This window comes from Zeugodacus cucurbitae, chromosome 3, assembly GCF_028554725.1.
Source record: "Zeugodacus cucurbitae isolate PBARC_wt_2022May chromosome 3, idZeuCucr1.2, whole genome shotgun sequence".
NCBI classification, from domain to species: Eukaryota; Metazoa; Arthropoda; class Insecta; order Diptera; family Tephritidae; genus Zeugodacus; species Zeugodacus cucurbitae.
The window spans coordinates 66,407,014-66,431,902 of NC_071668.1; the positions used below are offsets into that span (position 1 = coordinate 66,407,014).

At 36.8% G+C, this 24,889-nt stretch overlaps 1 protein-coding gene across 1 annotated transcript in view; it reads right to left on the reverse strand.

The window, feature by feature from the left end:
• LOC105208519 (semaphorin-1A) overlaps positions 1-24,889 on the reverse strand; it is a 386,218-nt gene that overhangs the window by 141,540 nt on the left and 219,789 nt on the right. The window contains 1 exon segment of the mRNA XM_054226324.1: positions 15,391-15,487. Coding sequence (XP_054082299.1) covers positions 15,391-15,487 — 97 coding nt within the window.

The window sequence follows — 24,889 nt, forward strand, 5'->3', positions numbered from 1 at the left end:
TGTAGAACTGGTAAAGCAATGAGGTTAAGATAGAGTAGACTGTGTTCAACGAGAGTTGTGTGGATGTGCATGAAAAGAGGTTATGTAACCTTTAAAAAGCTACCTTTTTAAAAAAACAATGTGTACCCAATGTGCGGATAAATTTTTTGGGTACCGAGTTCTCACCCAATTTTGCGGTTGAAGTTTTATGAACTCTAGCAAATATTTTTGTTGTCAGTCATTTTACTTAATGCTGGTCGGACCTTTTATGAAATTAATAGACACAGAGTGACCCATATTTTCAAATTTTTAGATCTTAAATATAGAGTTAATTAAGCTCAAGTTCATAGCTCGTACGGAAAACGGAACAGATTATCAACTAATAACAGAAAATATAATATAAAATAAACTGTAATTAGATGGCTCCAGAATCCACGCTGTAGATCCTCTCTGGCATAGTAGAGAATACAATGTCATTAAATTGATCAAACAATTCAATATCAGTATCATTTTCCAGAGCATAAAAACGGAGTATAAGCCTTAGAACACTTATAGTAATGTATATTGATATTGAATTGAGATATTTATGTCAAGCTTTTCAATTACAACTGTGATTCCTGTAGATATTTAGAGCAACAAAAATTAATTCATGTCTTACAATATGACTTTTGAGACCCAGAAGCCGTTCTAGTAGGGAATAGTTTATTCCTGTAACACTTTTAAAACTGTTCGGTGCATTTTAAGATGAAGTAAACATACAACAACAATATAAACAACCAGCAATGACTTTATAAAATAAACTTTCCAGCATTAAAATGAGGCTCGATGTTTTCGAAGTAGTTGAGAAAATATTAGAAAAGAGTTCCAAACTATTTATGAAACAATAGGAGAATGGATCTAAAAACACCAAGAAGACTACTTTTCGAAACGTTGTCAGTTAGTTGTAACAGAGAGAGGTGAGTACTAGAAAGGGTCTATAGAAGAAGTTGGACCCAAGTATACAACTGGATAAGTTTTAAAGTCTGCAAAACGAAAAGGAGGAAGATCTGGCATAAGAAGGAGTTGCTCTACTGAGCGTGAAAATTAAAATTCAAGATGAAAACTTTAATCGAGAAGACTTGAATATAAGAAAGGCAAGGGTAAGGGCAAGGGTGTAGTATACATATATCAATTCTGCACCCATTAGAGCTGAGTAACCTCTGACTGCATCAAGTTTGCTTTTTTCAGTTCTTGTCACATTCCGTCGTCGTCACATTTGCGAAAAACCTCGTAAAACATTTGTTTGTTATCTGAGTCCCTCTTCGCTGTTGCCACGCTGTCAGCCAGCCCAATAGCGAATTTGTTTAAAGTGTTGTCTTACTCGATGCCGTAGTAAAACAACGCAATCCTTTCACAAATAATGCTTGTTGCCATTTTATTGCCACCGCATACCGAACCATTGCCACACCACACCACTCAACTGCGTGCAAACCGTTATATGTGCGCGCGACGAAGCCTTTACACCCGTTCGGCGAAATTTTAATGCAACGTTCAAGCAGAGCGCGCTCACTTAACAACCACCACCACTCACCATCCATTCACCATTCGCCCGTTCGCTGCGTTTCGCCCAACTGCCAGCCAGCCATTTAAAACCCTTCAAGCTGTCACTTATGCAAATCACAAGGCAACCCCAATACAAAAGCTTTTTGCAAAATGTACTTAATTCAACTCTTTTAACGTTTTGTGCGCCGTTATTTATGTTGTTGTTGTTGTTGCTATTGCTGTTGTTGTTGGTTTATACAAATGCGCTCTATACACATACACATAAACAGCATGCGATTCCGTTGCGCATTTGCCAACCTTTGACCGATGTGCCACAGATATCCATCCGCGTTGTCTCGTTCGCGTTTTAGCCTCTAACCTAGCTGTTGTTGTGGCGGAACATTGCCGTAAAAAGTAATGACTTTCAAGTGGTATCCTTTGGTAAGTATGTGCGCTGCACAGTTGTGTTGTTGTTTCACTTGTTAGTTTTAATGTGGCGCAAGACGACGACGAGACCACCAACCGCCATATTAGATGAAACTGCTTTGGTGTGAGGCAGTAAGTAAAACCATAATTGCCAAGAATGATTGTTCTTAAGCTACGCGAAGGACGCAAGATTTGCGGCTCGAGTAGTTGAAGAGTTAGAGATCTCACTTAACTTTGTTAAGATATATTTGCTCTCGGTTAAATTTTCGTTTCTCTGGTGTGAGTATTGGATATTCTGCTAAAACTCTTACTTTGCTATTCAAGAAGTTCGAGACCTAGAATTGTTTATATATTGCTTTAGGCAGTATAGGCAACACATGCCTTGAGGGTAAAACTAGGAACTACAAACTGGCCAATCTAAATCCACTAGTGTTCTGACGGAGATTTTTACATGAAAATTGTAGAAAATATTGTTTAATATTAAACAGACAAGAACCACCACAAATTGATAGTAGATCTTCTGACGAAAACTACACTGAAAGTCTTTGAAATGACTTTTGTGAAAAAGCTCGAAAACTTTCTTATTGTTTCGGTAAAAGTATATAACTCAGAGCCGTCGGGATAATAGACTAACTATCTTACTATAACAATGTAAGCTGTTAGAAAACTTTCACAAAAAAGCTCAATAGCTCGAAAGCTTTGCTAGCTTTTCTGGCAGAATTAATCAACATAGTGAAATCCAAGTTCCTTTTGGAAGATCCCATAAACTCTTTTGACTCTGTAGTGTAAATAACTTCGAGAAAAAGCTCTGCAGCTTTTCCGAAAGAAAGTTTGTCTAAGTCTTCGCTAAAGTATATTATTTTCCCAAAACAAACTAACTAACAATGAAAGAAATAGAGTCCCCCAAATTTACCGAGCTTTAAATCACAAAGCTTGAAGCTTTCACAAAAACTCAATTCATAAGTGCTTTTAAGTTTATAAACAAACCTTAAGGATATCTAAAGCAGAATTGCCGATCTATACAGCACATATTAACAAAAGCTTAAAGCTTACACAAAAAGCTCACATCAAAAGTGCTTTTATGTTTGTAAAATAAAATTTTTTGAAACAGTTTTGTGATGCTGAGAGTATTATTTTTAAAATGTCTATATGTTAAAATAATTTTTTTCTGGAAAAACAGTTCAATTACACTCTCTGTGCTTTTTATGTTTTTCTCTTTTTATGCAACGAATGGAATCATTCATGATATATGGATCATTTGAGATAAATTTGGATTTTTTGAACGTATGTAGTTTGATTAATTTATTAATTATTTGGAAATATGGAGCGAGCTTTCTACTTAAGAATGCTTTAAAAGCTTAAAGGTAAATAATTTTTCTATTGATTTTAATAGTTTGTTTTTACTATAATTCCAATATCTAACTTAATTTATTACAACCACGTATTTTTTTGCTTCAAAGTTAACGTCAAAGCTTCGAAAGCTCGCAGGCATCGTGCTTAAATTATATTTTTCGATTTCCAACCAACTAAAACCATTTTGTTTCTTTCAAAGTTAACGTCAAAGCTTGGAAAGCTCGCAAACATCATGCTTAAATTATATTTATCGATTTCCAACCAACTAAAACCATTTTTTTTTCTTTCAAAGTTAACATCAAAGCTTCGAAAGCTCGCAGGCATCATGCTTAAATTATATTTTTCGGTTTGCAAATTTTTCTCTTATATGATATTCACCCATTCATATTTCAACTACTGTCTACAGCTGCAATTTGCCAACCAACGCTGCTGGGTTAAGGAAAATATATTACAGTACCCACTGTTTGCCGCTCAACACTCCAAACCCACGCTACATGCAACACAAATTCAACGCTGTCACACGCAGTAACATATACACACACACACATACGCTTCGAAACATTGCTGCCTTTGATATTTTGTATTACACTTATCGCCTGTAATGTCTTTGTGCATTTGCCGCGTTGGCAACGCCTTAATGTATGCTTTACCAAACAGACTTAAGACTCTTCACATGTGCTTGAGTCGACTCAAGACGTTGTACTCATGTGACGGCCATTGTATTTGTGTGCGTGTGTGTGTGTGTGCATTACTTAAATGTACCGCTCAGACGGAAATGGAAATGGAAATGCAGGCGACGTTTAAAAATTAGGTTAACATATAGCACTGCAAAGTGTTTAAGCAAAAACAAAAATAACAAAAAAGAGGAGTAGACGAGTATGCGTTTAGGTGTGTGAGAGAATTTATGTCTGTTACGCTGGCGTTGTTTGTGCATGCCTTTTGCAGAGCGCATAGCCTGCGGTCAACACATAAATTTCAAGCAAGAATTTATATGTGCTTGTATGTGTGTGCGGACTTGGCGACTACGGCTGATACAGATATTCAAAGTGCAAAAATTTATTAAAGTGAAACTAGCAAAGGCATTTCTTTATAAAATATCTACATATATATACATATTACATATATATCAAGTCCTATAATTCCTGACGCTCACTCTTACCAAAGCACCATAGTTAAGATCTTCCAATTAAGTCGACGCTAGCGACAACACAGGCAACCGCAGTATGCTTGTGGTCTTTTCCAAGTATATATCTATGTATGTAAATACACAGCTGTAATCATGATAGCACTGAATTATCGTAGCGCAGTAGGCAGCAAGCAAGCAATCGGCTCAAGAAAAAGAGATGGAGAAAGGCAAGCTTCTAAACTGCTCGAACTCGTATATTTTTCGCCTTTATCGATTGCTTAGAAGTTTGCATAAGATAGCTCTGTGCGTTGTGGTTTATTCTTGCATACTTTGTTCATAATTAAAAATTTCATAAAACTTTATATGCATACTCCATATACATATAAATAATTAATTATGCTGAACCCTTTCGAAATATTATGTATGCCACTGCCACACCAAAGAAAAGAAAAAGAGTTTAATTAAAGAGTTAAAAGTCATTGAATTGTGAGCATTTTGTTGCAAAGTAACCGCAAGTAGGAAAGCTTTTACACATATTTCACAAGGAAAAGTTGGGTAAACCCAAATTATGCACAAGTTGGAAGAGCACGCACAAATCATTCAATCAGTCAGTTGGCTTTGAACGCTTGGATTAAGCTGTAGGGTTCAATGATTTTCATTAAACTACATAAAACACTTACAGAAGTGGTGAGCTTTCATAGCATAATTCTATACAAATTATCAAAGTTGGTAGGTTGAGCCATAATTTCTCAGCTGAATATTGCTTCGTTATGAATATTAATATGAACTAAATTAATAAAAAGCGAATCGAGTAAAAAATGAAAGCTTTGGTGAAAGCTTTGTTATCAAAAAACATTTGAAAAAAAAATCTAAAAAAAATAAAAGCTTCGATGAAAGCTTTGTTAGTAAAAAAATTTAAAAAAAATCTGAAAAAATTAAAGCTTCGGTGAAAGCTTCTTCTGGAAAATATCACGAACGTTTTGTCTTCCAAGAAGTTCTTGAAAAAGCAACTTTTGAAAAGTGAAAGCTTAAATGATGGCTTTGATTGATCGAAAAAATATATCTTAGCTAGAAAATATGATCGACTCAAATCAGGTGTTACAAAACTATAAAAGAAATACGCTTAGCTGAAAGTTTCCGCTAAAAAATATAACACAAGTTTTTATTTTATTTAGGTATTTAAGGCATTTAAAAAAACTTAAAAAAAACTAAAAGCTAAGATGAAAGCTCTGTTAGGAAACAAACATTTGAAAAAATCTAAACATAAGTGAAAGCTTCGGTGAAAGCTTAGTTATTAAACAAACATTTTGAAAAAATATTTGAAAAGCTGAAAGTTTCGCTGAAAGCTTAGATAGAAAAAATATGATATCTGGAGTATATACAAAAATTTTGACTTTAATGAGGTGTTTAAAAAACTGTAAAACGATTTGAGAAAATGTAAAAGCTTCGATGACAGCTTCTGTTGGAAAATATTATGGAAATTTTGTCTTCCAGAAAGTATTAAAAAAAAAAAAGTTTGAAAAGTAAAAGCTTCGATGAAAGCTTCTGCTGGAAACTATCATGTTTTGTCTGCCAAGAAGTATTTAAAAAAAAACTTTTGAAAAGTGAAAGCTTTGATCGAAACAAGCTTTCGAAGTAAAATAAAATATTAAAGTCTTGTAGAAAGCTAAGTTTTGAATAAACAAATGAAAAATGAAAGCTTCGATGAAAGCTTTTGGTAAAAAATACACTTTTGCATAAAATTTAAAAAGGTAAATGCTTAGTAGCAAACTCAGCAAGAAACGAAAATCGATGAAGCCTGTGTAAAAAATTATTACATTTTTATTAGAAGTTATACGTTGTAACGTATAATGAATAAGAATACAATAACGAGTAAGCTTTCAGGGATCACTTAACTTCAAAAACGCCTTTATTAACATCAAAAAAAATAATGGAAAAATACTATGATTTAAGAGATGTGAGGGAAAACTTAGCTCGCATTGTAACAAATTGTAACTACCATATAATGGAGGGCTACTTGAAAGCTGTAGAGCTTTTATGTTCTGGTTATAATAGAAAGCTCGTTAAAATTCTACGAAGCTATATAATATACATCATATAAGAACGAACTACAGAAAATATATATCTCCAAAAGACACCGCTTCCTGGTATCAATGTGTAAATCTCAGAAAAGCAAATTTTCAAACTTCCGCAACTTTTCAAACACTAAATTCTCAGTTAACTTGAAAAAGAAGAAGTGAGCTCCACTCAAACACCAAAAGAGCTGCATAACAAGCAAGATAACAGTAATAGCACTGCGCTTTAGCAATTATCTGCTAATATCAAAAGTCAAACTTAACCGAACATAATTATAGGAAGTCGCGGAATAATCATGGTAACCGCAAATTTCTTGCCTGCACAAAACCACAAACGGTAAATTGCAACAAAACTAACAACTACATACAGGCAATACCGTTATGTGCCGTTAATGTGGCAAAGCAATGAATTCAAGGTAGGCAATGTAAACGACGAGAGCAACAACACTTCTAATGCAACGAAAGCAATAACGGCGTATAGCGAATAGCGCTTGGTACGAGCGTTCGGAAACAACAAAGTGCAGTAAACGCGCTGAAGTGTAAACCAAACTTCAAATCGTGCGCTGACTCGATTTCCCCCTCTCTCTCTTTGAAAATGCTTTCAGCAATCGAGAAAGCGCAAAAAAAAAACGAAGCGAGTCGTGCAGCAATGTTGCATACTTTTTGGCTATGTGTGTATTGCATTTGCGCGCATTTTCACTTAACACAAACCCGAAATTGGCGCAGCGTACGAGGGGTTGCCAGAATTAATGAGTGTCAGTTGGAAGAATGCCGAAAGGGGAGAGACGTGATTTAGCGTTTAATTAGAGCTCAAAAAATTACAATAGTGCGGATTTTCGCTCTACACTTGAGGGGCCGCTTTCACCGAAATATACCATACTTACGCGCACAAGGCGAATGCAACCCTGAAAAGGCGAATGATGAATGTGGGGTTAATGCGCAACGGGTGAAATGCGTTGAATTAACTATAGAATGTAATGGATATCGTTTGATCCTGGTTCTGTATGTGTGTGTGTGTGTGTGTGTGTGCGTTAAAAGTCGAATTTAAATCGCTAAAAGCTTGTTAGGAGAACCGGTTCTTTTATGCCATTTAATTGGCTGCATAAAAATAGATTTATAAGGCAAGTTTAGGGATATTTTAAAATTGAGAAGATTAAGCGGAAAGCGATGGGGAGATAAAGTAGAATGATTATTGTGTGAAAGCTGGAGATAATTGCGGAAATAAATACAGTTTTGAAACTGTTATGAAACTGGTTTTATGCACAAAGCGAGTCCGTTGCGAGAAGACCGCGTGTTTGTGAAGCAACGAAGTATGGTCAATAGCTTCAGCTTTTTCTAGTATGATTTATGAGATGTCAGATGATTTGTATTAGGACTTGTAAGCTTATAATTTTAACCGTTTTGAAAGCACATCAACAAAATCCACATGTTTCAAACAGCAAAAGGCACTTAAAACAATAAAAACGAAAAGTTTTCGCGATACAAACCGCTAACTAGCAATTTAGCGTGGACACAGAGCTTTCACTATTTGCACTAAAAGCTTTTTTGCAAAAAAAAATTGAAGTTTGAAAAAAGCAACCGAAGTAAAAACACCACTTACAACCAACTGTTCAAGAAACCCTAAAGAAAATAACGCAATTTTGTCAGCCCAAATCTTGTATCGCTATTGCCAATCTTCTGCCTGCTGTTCGAAACTTTTCGCTCTCAGCTTTTTTGCGCCAACACTTTTTGGCTTTTCGCCCAGTTGAGTTTGCATAGTTTTCCCCACACACACACTTTTCTACGCCAGCACAGTGTAGATTTCCAATTTTGTTGTTGTTGTTGTTGCGTTCGATATTGTCACCCATGTTGGCGTGCCGAAAAGTATGCCACACTAAGGGCGTTTCAAGTGTGCCACTCTATGGCGTCACACAAAGTGACTGGCGCAGACTTTGCTTAAGATTTCGTACTCAAGTGTTTGTGTAGAGACAGGTGGGCGGCACGTAAGGTGACAGTTGTGGCAACAAATTATGCTATCGAAAGGATATGTGCTCCCCGTATGGTGTTGTTTGTGTTGTGTGAAATCTTTAGATAAGCATATCTTTAGGCGGCCGCAAAAGAAATTTGAAGAAATTGGGTTATGTGCTCAAAGAGGGTTATGTGCTAGATGGAATGGTAGTAGGAGGGGTTCTATTTTTTGCTGTTGTTGTTATTGAGATATTAGATTATGTTGTGATATGCAAATTTTTATACATAAATGTTAAAATAACGGTACATGCATAATTTTTAATACGTTTTTTATAATAAAAGCTTATTTCCAACTTGAACTTTCTAGAAGCAAAATGGAATTTCGAAAATGAATTTTCGGGATTTTCATAAAAACAATTACGAACAATTGCGAATTATGTCATTCGGGATCCCGAAATTTAATTTTGGAATTTTTCGGAATTTTTTTTTTCAATACTGACGCATATCACTTATACTTAGAGATTGGAGATGGCAATTTAATTTATTTTTAATTCCAAAACATCTACACTTTCGAACGAGTAATTCTAGTTTAAACTGTGACTCTATATATTCATATTATTGTTGTAGGCCTGATATGGCTGTATGTAATATATAACATATAAATATTTTTTATTTTTTTGTAGACCTGACTACGCTGAAATAAGGAATATTATATAATAATATCAAATAACTTAACTGTAGAAGACTTGTTTCTCAATAGAGTTGATATAAAGATTAGTATAAATTCTAAGGACTGTAGTTAAAAAGCGCTGTGAGGCTATAAAAAATAGATCTATTGAATATTCAAGGTCCGTTAGTATAAAGAAATAACTTCTAGAACTTGCAGATTAAGCCACAGCAGATTGCATGAAGTCAAAAGCTTCAAAAAAGCTTGAAAGTTCATACCTTGCATATTACTTCGAGCTTTAAAGCTATATAATATTTTATGAATCAGGTAAAAGGGTGACCAATAAATATATGAACCAAAGCTTATTACCACAATGAACCCCTGAAACCCTTTTAATTCTTCAGAAATTTCACTTACAATAATATATATCTTGAGAATTAGATATAAACATGACCAATAAATATCTGAACCCAATCTAATTAGCACAATCAATCTCAGAAACCCTTTACAATCTTCAGAAATTCCCCTTACAATAATATTTTCCTTAAAAAATCCGACAAAAGCTTTCAATGCCCGCAGCGCTATCTACAAATACAACCAAACTTTCTGAGAGTGGTAGCAAGGCACCCCAAAAGTATGCACTCAAATTTGGCGAGGGGCGAAAGCGCAAAAAGCCCATCAGCCGCAGCTAAAGTGTGGTCTCAAGTACACTTGGGCTTGATGATTACTATTTAGACAAACTTCGGACGGCCAAATGGGAATCGCGCACGGCTGGCTTATTTGCTAAAAAGACAGTTACATATCAGCGCGCATTGCTTTGCATCTAATAACCGAGTTGCATGCCACTTAAAATGCGATTTCTATTTTTTTTTTTAGCTTTTAACTTGGCAACTTTTCTTTTGGCGTGCGCTTCAGCAGCGTCACTCGACTGAAATCAGGTCAACATTCATTACTGTCACGTTGCCAAAATGAAAATCTTTTCAAAAGATTTCATTCAGTATGCTGTGTGCATTTTTTTCTTTCTCTTTTTTTTTTTTTGATGTGTTAGAGAGCTTAGAAAAAAAGCCAACATGCGCCCTCTATGCCAGTTTTTGCGCTTCAGTGCACACATGTGTATATGTATGTATGTACACTCGCGTGTATTGCTTACATTTCCGTGCATAGAAAACGCGAACTCGCTGTACCGCAAACCACCAGCACCGCAGCATCGACAAGCGCTTTCAGAATTCTTGATGTTGTTGTTGTTGCTGTCTCTTGTCGCAGGTGGCAGCAACTGTGCAACACTAAATGCATGCCAACGCGTCGTGTCCTTCTTCCTTTGCTAGTGAGCGTGTGTGTGTGTGGTCGCTCGGTTGGCAGCAATGTTTAGAACGCGCTGGCTTCAAGCTTTTCCACGTGTGTGCGCGTGTGTTAAAAAGCTGCGCTTGTTCATGTCAAGCAATTTCATTTGTGTGCAGCAACACCATTATTATTGCATTTCTCAATTCATTTCGCGTTTCAATGCAGCGCAGCGCTGCGCTTTGCTCACAGCAACAACAAAATGGTTTCTTATAACGGTGCTTACAGTTACTTATACATATATACATATATATATGTACATATATATACCAAAGTATGGCCGCAGTGTCATTGCATGCTCTAGGCGCCAAGTGATTTTTCGCATACCTTGTTAGACACATAGACACACACACATCCACAATCGAAACAATCAAACTAATACGCTATGTATGCTGTTATTCTAGCCACATGCGCCACATGTGTGACATTCCTTCAAAATGCCATTTGCTAGCAAAAATAAATAAAAAATATTATGTGTGTATTTACTGTTGCACATTGAGGTACAAAATGGGAGTGTTGCAACAAATATCATTTAAGCAAAAAGTAAATAAGCTGCAGTCAGCGGTTGCATGCCACTACGACTATCAAGATTCTAACGAAATATGTATTTGTATTTATTTCACACAAATATTTGATTGTTTGTTGTTTTCAGTTAAATAATCGAGAACTTGGTGGTGAAAAGAGTGTACAAGATGCAGGCAACAAAAACCATATACATTTCTAGATGCCTACATATGTACTATATTGATGCTAGAAGGTAAGAATAAGTGCTCATATATTTTTAAAGCACTCCGTTTGGCACTTGTTTTGCAATATTCAAGCATTAATCGACAACATTTTGTCAGTCCCGAATTTTATCAATCAGGATCCCGAATCAAGAAATCAAAAAATCACAAAGCCAATATAAACTGACATTAATTAAACATTGCATAAAAGGATAAGTGGATTATACCCCTGACAGACGGCGGCGTTAATTCGGAATAACTGCTTTAATCGGGGTTAATTCGAGAGTTATCTCAGTTAACTCCGTTTGCTAACTCCCATTTAATCCTCAAAATTTTAGAGAGTTAGTGGGAGTTCGTGGCATTTTCGTTGACAACATTGTTAAACATGGCGGCTTTTTATCTATTGTGAATGAAAATATGCAATACTGACAGCTGTTTTTTCAATTAAATGTAAACAAAAATATACGCATGCTAATTTTTGCTAAAAATGGAAATTCTAATAATTACGTATTTATGTATATTTATTTAGTAATTAGTGATTTTGTACTAGTTGTGCGGCTAACAACCGCAATATTTGCTTTCTATCCAATTTTATTTTACCAAAATGAAAATATTATTGCCAATCAGCTGTTAATGGGAGTTTATAACTCACTTTGCTGCCGTCTGTCACCTACAAATTTGGCACTGATTAAAAGTGGAGTTAATCGGGGTTAACTCTGCCGTCTGTCTAGGCTATTAACTCCGTTTGCTAACTCCCATTTAATCCTCAAAATTTTAGAGTGTAATGAAAAGTGGCACATAAATACAGTATGTTCAATTAGAAAGTGGCGTTAGGCCTCGACTTTCCAAAAAAAAATTTGAACACTCAATTATACGGCTTAGTCACAAATACATATTTAAGAAATGAGTTCCGTATACGCGAAACATATTGAAGCAGCCTTTATTTGTTCCTATCCAAATAGTGGCAAGATGTCTCACTTTAAACTACAAACTTCAGAAAAGGGCGATTTGGTTATAAATAGCGTTTTCGAAGCCATAACCTTGAAAGTGAGAAACTAAAAATTGGTTCGAAAGGACATACATGTCTCTCTAAATACAATAATAAACCGCTTGATAGAATTTCTGAACAAATTTCGTGTTATGACGGAAAAATCTTTACTAACAGCAAAACGAATAATAAAGCTGTACATCTGGATGATAATTGGGGACAAGTAGTGCTCACAGATGAGTCCACGTTTTGGATGACGAACACAATTGAGTGTGTTTGGTCGGCTAAAAGCGGTAAGACACCCCAACGATCAGTGAAACATCCAGCGAATGTTCATGTTTGGGCATGCTTTAGAAAATATTTAGATTTGGGTAAACTAATCATGTTCATGAAATATTTTACGACCAAATTCATGACAACGATATACCGTCATGGAATTCTGTTATCAAGAGATATGTGGTTTGGGACAGGAATTCAGTATTGGTTGTTCCAGCGGACAACGACACAAAACATTGGAGTTTGTCAAGTGGGATAGCATCATTAGGTTGGCCCTAACGATCGCCAGATTAAATGTTTTGGCCACTTATGAAGCTGAAACCACGCAGAAAAACGATGCTTAAAAAAATTAATAATTAAAACGGAAAATTAGGGCAATAAGGTATGAAGCAGTTATATGCTGAAAAATTAGTCGTAAGCATGCTTCCCGTAGTAATGGAATATTCTTTGTGATATTTTTATTTTTCCAAAAGCTCACATTCTTTATAATATTCTAATTCTTATTGCTACATTGAATGAATAATCCCGATATATATTATTCGGTTTCTCGAAGCATTATTTTTTTGTTATGATTGATTGTAGTAAATAATTTGAAGTTCTTTAAAACATCTTTCAATACCATAAATATAGAATAATAATTCCTGGAAAAATAAACTACAGTCTTTCTGAATTTAAAAGATATTTAATAATAATTTTAGGGTTTAATGCATGATAGAAATGTAAGAATACTTGTATATAGAGTTTATATGCGAGTTATATAATAAATTGGCTATGACAAATTATCAAACTGATTTTTACAAGAAGAGATGCTTTGGCATTTTTAACTTTATATATTATACAATACATATAATCAGATTTTGTCCAATGAGTTATAAATGTATTTGAGACTACTGAGACGGACCTATGGTTTTCATTTAAATATTGTAGATCAAGATTCCAAATTAAAAAATTTCAAATTTTCTAAAATGTATAACATAGAATATAACAAAATATTGCTACTTCTAAAAATCCCGAAATTAAAACATTTACATTACGGGATCCCGAATGTAGTTATATTTGTTACAAATAAGTCTGCGCTTATAATAAATTTAATAATTTTATTTCGAAATCGGTATTATTTTTAGGGATCCCGAAATTGTTTTAAACTTTTAAAAATATACATATTAATTACGCATTTAACAAATTTTATTATTTTTATTTTATTTAGTTTTCGGGGTCCCGATTTTTTTTCAACTTCTCTTTCAAAAATATGTATGTACATATGTATTCATATATCTGAGATCGTGCGCACACTAGTCAATACTGTTATGCACAACTATTTATTTAATATGACTTCGCTTATTTGTTGCCCTACAACACCACCGCCTGCGCGCAAATAAGCACTTTTGCATATTGGAAATGAACTTTCTTGCTTCCAGGAAATTACCTCAAAACTATAAGACATACACACATTCACATATACATAAAAAACAACAAATAAATACAATAAAAACAAAACTAGTATGCAGAGATATAAAAGAAATAACTGGCAAAACGCAGTAACATTTGAAAAATGGAGAAATGAGGAAAAAAGAGAGAGAGAGACAGAAGCATTGAAATAATGTGCAACTTTTTGCCTCAGCATTGCTAACTTTTCAAATTTCAATTTGCTGTTTTCAGTTTACTGAATGCAATTAAATATCAGAAAATCTATGCTGTGCTATGCTATGTAGGGCTATGCTAGGTGGACATGCCAACTGGCATAGTGCAACTGTATAGCATTTGAGGTTAGTTAGTGTGAGTGAAAGAGACAGTAAGGAGAGTAAGAGTGGGTTTTTAAAGATGAATATGTATATGGAAATATAGTATATATGTAGGAATGTATATTTATATATTTATATGGAAATATAGTATATATGTATGTCTGTTGCAAGTAGCGTAGCTGCGACACTTGAGAAGCTGCATAATTTTCACTTTAAAACTTTCATAACAACGCTTGGACAGGCCGAAAAAAAGTAAAAGCAAACAATGAATGTATAAAACAACAAAAAAAAAACGAAAATATAAACAACAACAACAACAATAAAAAAGTAAGCTTCAAGTAAGCAAAGAAAAATTGTGACAACGTAGAGAGCAACTGCCAACCCGTTGCGTTGACGTTTCTCCAACGGCAACAAAGATGACAACGGACGCAGGACGAAAAAAAAACAACAACAACAAAAAATAAGCAATGACCAACTCTTGGCCTCACACGCGAGCGGCTAGCGCTAACAAAGCCAGCCAGGACGCACCGGTATATGACGGTAACTGCTACTGTCAACACCATGGTGTGGCAAGAAAAGTATGAAAAAAAGACAAAAACTGGCAAGAAGAAGCAGCAGCAGCAGCGTATAAAATGGAAATTCATGCTAGCGCTAACAAGTACAAAAAACAACGACAATACAATATGTAGTGCTAGCGAAACTATAACAAGCGGCCGGCGCAGAATACAAAGCAAGCAGGTCGTGAAGTGAAGTGAGGAGGGAGAGAAGAGCTCCAGAATCGCAGGTGACTGTTGTCTCCGTTTAAATGTATGTGTATGAGTGTGCTCGCCAGCAACTGCTCTTTGACAAGCAACAGTCGCAAGTTCCGGACTTGCAGCGACCTATGGAGACTCCGCTGCTTGTTAGGACAGCACCAGCACTGGACCCGGTTGCTTTATGCTGTTGCTACTTTCAAGTGTCTTCCTGTTTTATGTACTTTATATTACGTTTTTTCTGCTGCTGCTAACGGTATTTTATATATATATATTTTTTTTTTTTGGTGGGGGTAATGCTTTTTCTTCCAAGCGGACGCCTTTGTTAACCCATTTTTGTGTTGGCGCTGCGACACTTGGCACACTCAGGCGGCGTACAGAACACTTGCAACACTTGACACACAGCACAAAAGTGTGTATATATGCATATAACGGTGCTTATATGTATATACTATATCTAGCAGTTGGCACTCACCTGGCACCGACGAGCAGGCTGTTGCCATCCTTTGTGACAAGCTTAAAATGATCCACGACACTTTCGTTTCCGAGAAATTTTAGCACATCTTCAGGACCTGCAAATAAAGAAAAGGGAGAAAGTTGAAACAAAAAAGAATAGCAAAAACAATGCGGCAAATTAGTACAGCAAAGATAATGTAGTATTTACATAATGAAGTGTAGATATCAAAATATATATGTAAGAGAGAAATATATGTATATGCATGAGAAAAATATATCTATAAAGAGAGAGCAAGAGAAACAGATGGAGAGTCACTGCTTAATTAGGCAATTTAAATTTAACAAAAGCTCAGAGCCGCAGCACACTGCAAGGCACAGCGCAAGGCGCACAATAGCGGCGCCACAGGCCAACGGAAGTCGCTGCGCACTCCGCCGCCACACTTCACCAACGAATGCGCCGCTTGAATGCTACAAATAACGGACATCACAGCAATGGCCGCCGCAGTTGAAGTATCACTTTGATGTAGGGAAAGTAATAGTTGACACGCATAAAAGAGAACGAGTGAGGCTGAGGAGGTGCCAGCTGCCGCATGAATTGCCTGACAATGGTGCGCAATTTAATGGCTGAAAAGTCACAAGGTACAGCGGGTATAATGATGTTGCTGCAGGTGTAGGAAAAGCGCACTTGTGGCGCTCTGTGTGTTGAAAGTGGAGAGATAACTCACTATTTTTGGAACGCATTGTTGGCGTAGCAGCTCATTAACTATTGATGGTTAACAGTGTGTGGTGGAGTAGCAGTTTAGAATTATACAAATTGTTATGGTAAGTAGGCGGAGTGAGAGAGAAAAATAAAAATTTATTGTTATACTAGCAGACCGATCCGGCTTCGCACGGGTTTAAACAAACATTTCAGAAGTTATAACTTTTAACACACTTATACACACTCTCCTATACATATGTACTTTCTCGTTTCTTGCGTGGGTTCTTAAAAAAAAAAATAAAATGAAGAAAATTCGAACATGAAATTATATTTTGTTTGCAATGAGCTAAAACTTGGTTATGACCTCCAGTCTTTGGTGTCCGTTGTCATTCTCTCTGATTATGAAGGCGTTGGGCACGCTCAGAGTTCAACACCCTAGTGCGAGCTTGTATATTTCTAATATTTTGTTCTTCAAGTCGCATACTTGGGAGGTTTTGAAATTTTGTTCAGCAAGCAGCTGCGAGCGCTCTTTAATCGACTCTCTGCTACGATATTGCGAAGAGAATGACTTGCTAGATGATTTTCAGTTTCAGATTCAGATTCTCCGTCACGGAGTCTTTTTGATATCCTCACCTGAGAACTACTTCCAGAAAGTCGAGATTCTACAAAAAAAATATATGTATGTTACTCGGGGTGAATGTAGCTTTCCAATGGTGAAAGAATTTTTGAAATCGGCACAGTAGTTTTTGGGTTTATTCATTACAAACATACATACAAATCATTCCCCTTTATAATATTATAGTATAGATAAAGCCATAACTTTTCGTTCGTTAAAATACGTTTAAATGTAATTCTCAACGGGTTTATGCATTAGTTTATAAATGCCTCTGGAGCAAATTATTAACAAGGGGTAGCTTTTGAAGGCGTGTAAGAGTTGTCCTATAAATGAACCATATTACGGTAATCCTGAAGTTTTGGAAAACTTCTACTAAAGACTTTAAGATGTTTGGAACTCAGCAAACAGAGAAAGTATTTTAGCTTTTAAAAGCATGCGAAGCTCGGCAATTTTTAGATTAACATTTTCCACATCTTTCGAGGTCTTCTTAAATATTCAAATTTATGCGAGCTTATTAGAACACTAGCGTGCAAAAGCCCAGTTAGTCGAAATAGAATTTGGCCTAAAGGTTTTCTTGTACGTTATTGTTTATAAAGATTTTGATATAAATATAGAATCCCTGCAAAACTAACACGGTCGTGAAAACTGACATTGATCAACATCAAAATCTCTGTTAAGATTTGGAAAGAACCTCTCCGAGCCGTTTGATAACAAACGAGGCGACTCACTATCGTTCGACTTCTTTAACCTGATGCTGGAGAAAATAATACGACCTGCAGAACTGAATAGAGGAAGTACAATCCTCTATAAGTGTGTACAGCTGCTGACATACACAACCGCGCCGTTAGTTCTACGATATTGACATAGTTCAGCGAATAAGAAGACACCGGCTACGCTGACTAGGTCACGTTGTTCAAATGAACGAAAATACTCCAGCTTTGAAAGTATTCGACGCAGTACCCGCAAGTGGAAGCTGAGGAAGGCCTCATCCTAAAACAGGCTCATTTGTGGATATCGGAGATGTTAAAAGGTTACCAAAGTACTCTCTTAATTCACCATATTGACCAAATCAATTGGAACGAATTTTTTAGAGAGCTTATATCTCATAGATATTAGCTTGAGGATCAGAAGTTCAACGAAGAAAATTGAGCATTCATGAAAGGTTGATAACAGTGATTGATTATATAATATTATTTTACGAAATTAAATATTATATTAAGGTAAGATAGACTTAAGCGACCAAAGCTTTTTTAGGAGCTCCAATTTCATTCAGGATTAAAATCTGAATTATTAATATAGCAATATTTACATAGAAATAATCAAAACAATTTCAGCTGATTTTCTATGCCAAACAACAGCGATACAGTATGACATGTGCGCTGCCACCATAATGTATACGGTGAAACAAATGGCTGATTGAGGAACTTTGTCATTACATTTTTTCGGGCACCATCACTCATCGGCAACATCGTTAAGTGCACGCAATGGTCCTTGAAATGTGTGGCACGTCGTCTACAATAACGGCGACGCGCAACGAAGCACTAAAAGCGAGGTCAAAACATGTGCAGCTTTTAGCAACAACAACAACAAGCAAGCACGGAAGCAAGTAGGTGCCTTAGAGCACCGCTCTCTCTTTTATGTGCCGTTGTTTTTGTAGAATTTTCTACTATTTTTAGCTGCGTAGCGCAAAAGCAAACATTTCTATGCGTACGTATGTAAGATTTACCGTTTTAACGGCATTGCTTTGGATTTTGCTGTGCTGATCACGTTGGCGGTTCCTTGTGTCATTTCCTTAATGTGACTGCGTTATGGCGGATCGCTAGCTGCCAGCGAATATGGATGTGTGGGTGGCTGTGTGACTGCTGTGTACTCAGCTTCCTTTGCTCTCATGTGTGTTTGCTCTGGTGCTTGTATGTTTGCATTACGCAACCGATGTGGCAAGGCATTGCCCACATTTCGCATTCTCCCCTATGGACCTTGAATGGTTTAACTGATGTGACTGGTGTCATGATTCAGTGTGTGCTCACCACTACAACTACTACTATTGTCTTTGCGCTGCTGCCGCCATTTTTATGTGCGACACTTAAATAAGCGCAAAAACGACGGAAGGTGATGAAATATTGGCGATATATAGGTATGGATGTATGTATATATGTGTGTATCATTGGTGTCTCACAATTCAGTTTGGCAAGTTCGACGTGCCGGGCGTTTGGAGGCGGCACTCAGCACCCAAAGAAACACACACACATCCCCATATAGTACCATGTGACAGCATTTATCATAAAGTGTGGCAGTTAAAAAGGTACAACAAAAACAAAAACAATAGCATAACATCAATTTGTTGGTATCTCCACTGCCTTTCGCCTACGTCTTTACCTTTTTTCTTCATTTCTTGCAAGTCAAGCTTCACGACATCGTAAGTCATTTCTTTGTGTGTGAGTATTAGTGTGTTAGTGCGCGCGCGAGTTTATTAAACGGTATGTAACGGTGGTTTTGTGTAATGTGAAATATGCGGTTATAAAATGCCGCAACGGAAATTAACGGCATAGCGTTGAATCATGCAAGCGATTTCATGTCGCCGATTTGGTAGTAAAATATCAGAAATAAAATTAATGAAACCAATGAAATCAGGGAAACTGTGATTGTCGTAGGACGTATATATATTTGTATGTGTGTGTGTACTAAGTGCATGAATAAGTAAGTTTCTTAGCATTTCATGTGGCATAAATGAGTGGTGTGATTTAGTAGACACCCTTTTGGTTTATATACTTAAGACTCGATAGTTTAGTTGGGCCGGAACTGTATCTTGTAAGGATCTCCCCTTACTTTATCATGTATCTTCTCCTAAAATCCATTCCATGTTTATGAAATTCTCGCTACTATCCATTTGAAGGCTAAGTCCGAACTTATTGCAACCTCTCTCACCTGTTCTTTAATGTGGAATGTTAAAATTTCACTTTCAGTTGGCAACACTGTTTCCACATAAGCTTTTTTCAATATAAATTCTGAAAAGTTTCGAACTGATCCTCATCCAATCCACTATTTTATGTACCGACGGAGTCTTACCCATTCGTTATAGATTAATAAAGAGAGACAGAGAGAGAGTAGGAAGAGTATTATCTTTCATATAGTGTACTAAAGATATTTTTGGATCCAAATCCATTTTTATTTAAAGAAAAAGCGGAGTCAAATGTTTATAAATGACTTGGCCACTCTGTTTCCACATAAACTCTTTTCCATAAAAATCCAGGAAAGTTTTGTACTAACCTTCATCTAAGTCATTGTTCTATGTATCGACGGAGTTTCGCCATTTCGGTTAAAATTTGTATTGAAAGAGAGAGAAAGAGAAATAAGGAAGAGAGCCTCTTTTGAACTGCAGAACTTTCGCCCTCCCTATTGCGAGTGTAGACGGGCAGTGGAATAGACTTCAGTCGATTGAACAATTTTCGGCGACAAATAATGGTAAAGCGACTCATCGATTCATACAATAACACCTGTATTCGACGATCGCCAGTAGTCGATTACAAAGCCAAACAAAAAAAAATTGGTTCTGATATGGGGGACTTACTATGTTTTACATTTGTCGCTGAGTATGAATTCGAGATCCATTTTACCCCATCAGATCATAACCCTAAAATAACTATATAGATTCATCTTGAAACTCGGTACTCGGAGGTTTTAGGGGTCACGAATTACGAGACCGGTGCCAGTTTTTTTTTAATTTTAAATGGCAGATCCCATATGGCGCACTCTATTTAGAAAAATTCATTGGATTCGCTTGAAAATCACAACACGGGGGGTTTTCGGGGTCGCTGATTACTTACCCCGAAAGACTTGCCTGTCATTAAGGTGACACCTGTTTTGATCAGACGCTCGGTCCTTTAGCACTTATTTATAGCTATTTTCAGCTATATTTCCATATAAATCAGCTATGCTATTGTTTGAGGACCCCAGTATTCAGAAAGCACACTTCTAATCTACCCTAAGGGGGTTGGCATTTCTCTCCTGGACCAATATAAGAAAATACCAGGAACTGAGAGATTTCAGATCATTTCTAGATTTCTAAGGACTCACCAGGGTACTTTGTTTAACTAACTATGCTTCTTTGAATTAGATGAGATTCTTTCAGAATTTTCCTCATGAATGCAAATCTCATAGAAAGAAATATGTGAGAGGTCATAGCAAGACTATAAATATAATTCACGGTTGAGACAGTTCTGAAAAATTATTCTCAATATTAACATATTGCAAACGTGGAAGGGGCAAAAAGAAAATAATTCCAAATGTAGGAGTAGTGAGTGAATCTTAAAGAAATCAGATAAAAGCATTGTCAATAGAGAAAAGTTCAGAAAAGGCATCGAAAAGTTCAACAGAGAGAGAAGAGAGATTACTTGCCCCAAAAGTCTTGTCTGTCATAAAAGGAGCTCCCTTTTTGTTCGAACTTTCGGTTCTACAGCATTTATTTATAGCTGATATATCAGCTATGCTAAATTGTTTGAGAACATCAGTGTTCAGATAGCTCACTTCTTCAGAAAAGGCATCGAAAAGTTCAAAAAAGAGAGAGATAGAAAGAAAGAGAAACAGTATTTGGTGAGAAAACAAGAAAGTAATTGCTAATCAATTACAGCATTCAGCAGTTCGAGTTAGTCAAATCCAGTAAGTACCATTCAATGACAGATTGCAAGTTCGAAATCGGTCTCGCGAAATTTAAAAACTTTTGAGACAATTCAAGGTGACTCAGTGGGAGTGAGGTTCTACGATATACAGATGCGCATGAGTATGAGATAATAAAAATCGGTAAATTACAATTTTTTGTTAATTTAAAATTCAACAACATTCTTCACTCTCGCATCCTCTAAAATTTCGTATAGCACACCGCATTTGCATGCATTTCATGTGAAGAACCGCCAACAGTCTAACCACATTTACAGACCCCGACTGCCGCTAATCCATTTAACGGTTATACGAATAAGCTGAACAGCAAGCAAATGTGTCTTGTTGATTGGCGTATGCCCTCCACAGACACACATATATATTCACATACATATATATGCATCAGTGAGTACCAAAAACGATGCTTGTTCGTGCCATGATGACACACTCGTGGCTTAACGGTACACCTCAAGTGTGAAATATCCTAAATTATGTGAATGTTTACATGCGTGTCTGCGGATTGCGCTTAGATATGAGTGGCGCGTATGTATGTATGTATGTGAGTATGTGTGTGCGTGCGGATGCGATTTCATAGCGGATTTGCGTGCACAGCAAAGGGAATATATACGTGAGAATTTCATTTCAATATACCGCTGACGCATTTAAACGTAAATATGTAAATAGGTGTATATATATGCATGTATATAGCTGTATCTGAGGCACAAAATGGACGCAGCACCAAATAACAGGTACTTTTGGTAAATATTTGATAAGAAATGTGCTTTATTTATTCAGTCAACCAGAAAAGTGGCAACAACAAAATTTGACGCTAAAAGAGAATGAGAGCAAACGTAACGAGTAAACGGCCACAATTTGTAGACCTCACAAAGACGGAGATAGCGGTCTTATACAGACATACATTCTTATATAGGGAGCTAACAGAAAATGGCAAGGTTGGTGTACAAATAAATTGCAGGAAATAAAAAGAAGGCAGTGCACAAAATGAAAAATAAAAAATAAAGGAAAAAGAAAAAAATTAAAATATAAAAAAATAAAATAAAACGAAATAAAAAACAATAAAAAGCATTAACAAAAAAATACAAACACAACATATATTGAAAAAGGGAATCATATACTTTTTACCCAACCGATTTTTGCCGTCGCATCGTGCGCGTTGAGTGAAATTAAAAATTTAAGAGGCTCTCCCACTTAAAGTCGCACAGTGTCGCTGTAGGTGAAGCGTAAAAGACAATAAAAGACCTGAGCGCACACAAAGGCGCAACTAGCGCATGGAGAAAGGAAATCAACTTAAAAAAAAAAATACAAATTATAAATGCACAGTGACGCATAGACCCTGTAGGAAATGCGTACTAGTACAGCTTCAAAGAATTTTAAACACTTCTTTTTAATTAGATAATAGTCGAAAATAGTCTAATATTCTACGAAATTCTTTTAAAATATTTAACAAAATGTTCCGTTTTTAATTTGACCTTTGACCTCAAAAATGTGAACACTCATCAGTTAATATTAGAGAGAGATTATGAGTAAACAATTTTATTTTTTGGGGGATGGTGCTATATCACTTTGAACTGCGGAGAATATGGTTTCGACGATTTAGAGCGAATGAAAACGACACTATGGATAAGGCAGCCGGCGGAAGACCATGGAAAATCATGGAAAACATCGAGTTAGACCGATAAGTGGCATTTCGTGACATCGCCCAGGAGATGGGAGTTAGTCACCAAACCATTTAAAACCATCTACAGAAGGCTGGATACACAAACAAGCTTGATGTTTGGGTGCCGCATGATTTGACGCAAAAAACTCCTGGACCGGATCAGCGTCTGCGATATGCTGCTGAAACGGAACGAACTCGAACCATTTTTGAAGCGAATGGTGACTGGCGACGAAAAATGCAACACATACGACAATATCAAGCAAAAACGGTCGTTGCCGAAGGCCGATGATCGTCCCAAACAGTGGCCAAGCCGGGTTTAACAGACAGGAAGGTTTTGCTGTGTGTTTGGTGGGATTGGAAGGAAAGCGTCCACTCTGAGCTGCTCCCATATGGACAAACGCTTAATTCTACCATCTACTGCGAACAACTGGACCGCTTGAAGCAGGCGATCAACCAGAAGTGTCCAGAATTAGCTAACAGTATGGTTGTAGTGTTCCACCAGGACAACGCCAGACCAGACACTTTGTTGATTTTGTTGATGACTCGCCAGAAGCTAGGTAGGTAGGTTTTATCGCATCCACCATATATGTAGCTCGGACATAGCGCCAAGTGATTACCACCTGTTCCTGTCCATGGCGAACGCCCTTGGTGGTATAAAGTTGAACTCAACAGAGGCTTGTGAAAAGTGGCTGTCCGAGTTCTTCGCAAATAAGGAGGGGGCTTCTGCGAGGGGGGTATTATGAAGTTGCCACATAGATGGAAATAGATTATCGAACGAAACGGCGCATATTTGAACTAAATCCGATCACTGAAACACTTTTATCGCTCATTGAATAAAGAGCGAAGTAGCGAACCTAATATAACAAATCGATCAGCAATATTTCCGTTCCATTTCGACGTCTTTGAAGGTTGTGAAGTCTGGTTATAGTACTGAACTAGTGGAACAGTATGCAGATTGTTGCGAAGACACTTTCAGATCAACGTGGGTCTGCAAAAAAAGTATATAATAGAACTAATTATGGTTCTTCGTTTACTACAACCGAACCACATTTCACCCACAGCGGCACCCTACAAGGTACTCAGACAAAACTGTGAGACCCCACGCAGCATGAGAGCGTGAAAAAATTGCTACTTGGCGGAAAATGAAAAGCAACCGAGCGTAATATTGCGAACGGGAATTGAATGTGCCAGCAATGTGCATGTGACCGAACGGACGACCAGCAGGCAATGCGGGTACTGGTGCTGGTACAACAAATATGTACAGAGGTATTGGCAATCACGTGACCAACGCACGCCAACAAAGCGCTTGGCGGGTGGTTTGGTCAGCTGCCTGCTGTTCTTGGTGAACACTTCAGACTGCAGAAGATGCTACAACGCAGCCACATTGAGAGGGGGGCTCAATGCAGATACACAACAGCTCGAGAATTAATGAAAATAATGAAGGACAGCAAGAAGGAGTTTTCTTTTTTACTTTGTTTTTTATTTGAATTCGAAGAAAGCAACGCCGAAAAGTTACACACAAGTGCTGGGAGATGCGTAAAAAGGGAGAGCAAAGATAGCTAGAATTGCGGATTTGCATTTAATTGAGACAAACAACAATAAAGAAAGGAAGTAAAATAAGAAAAAAAACTGAAATAAAAGCAACTCGTGGAGTTTGGAGTGTCCTTCGAAGAATCTGCCGCAAGTGGGCGTTACAGCTGGCGTATATACATAAGAGACCGCTAAACAAAAACAAGAAAAAAACAACAAAAACCAATAACAAAAGGAAAGCAAAACAACGCGCTGCTTCCCAACAAAAAGGCACTCCTCTGCCTTGACCCCAACATCTCGTTGAAGCAGCTGTTATGCGCTTGCCGCGTAGAAAAGGTCAC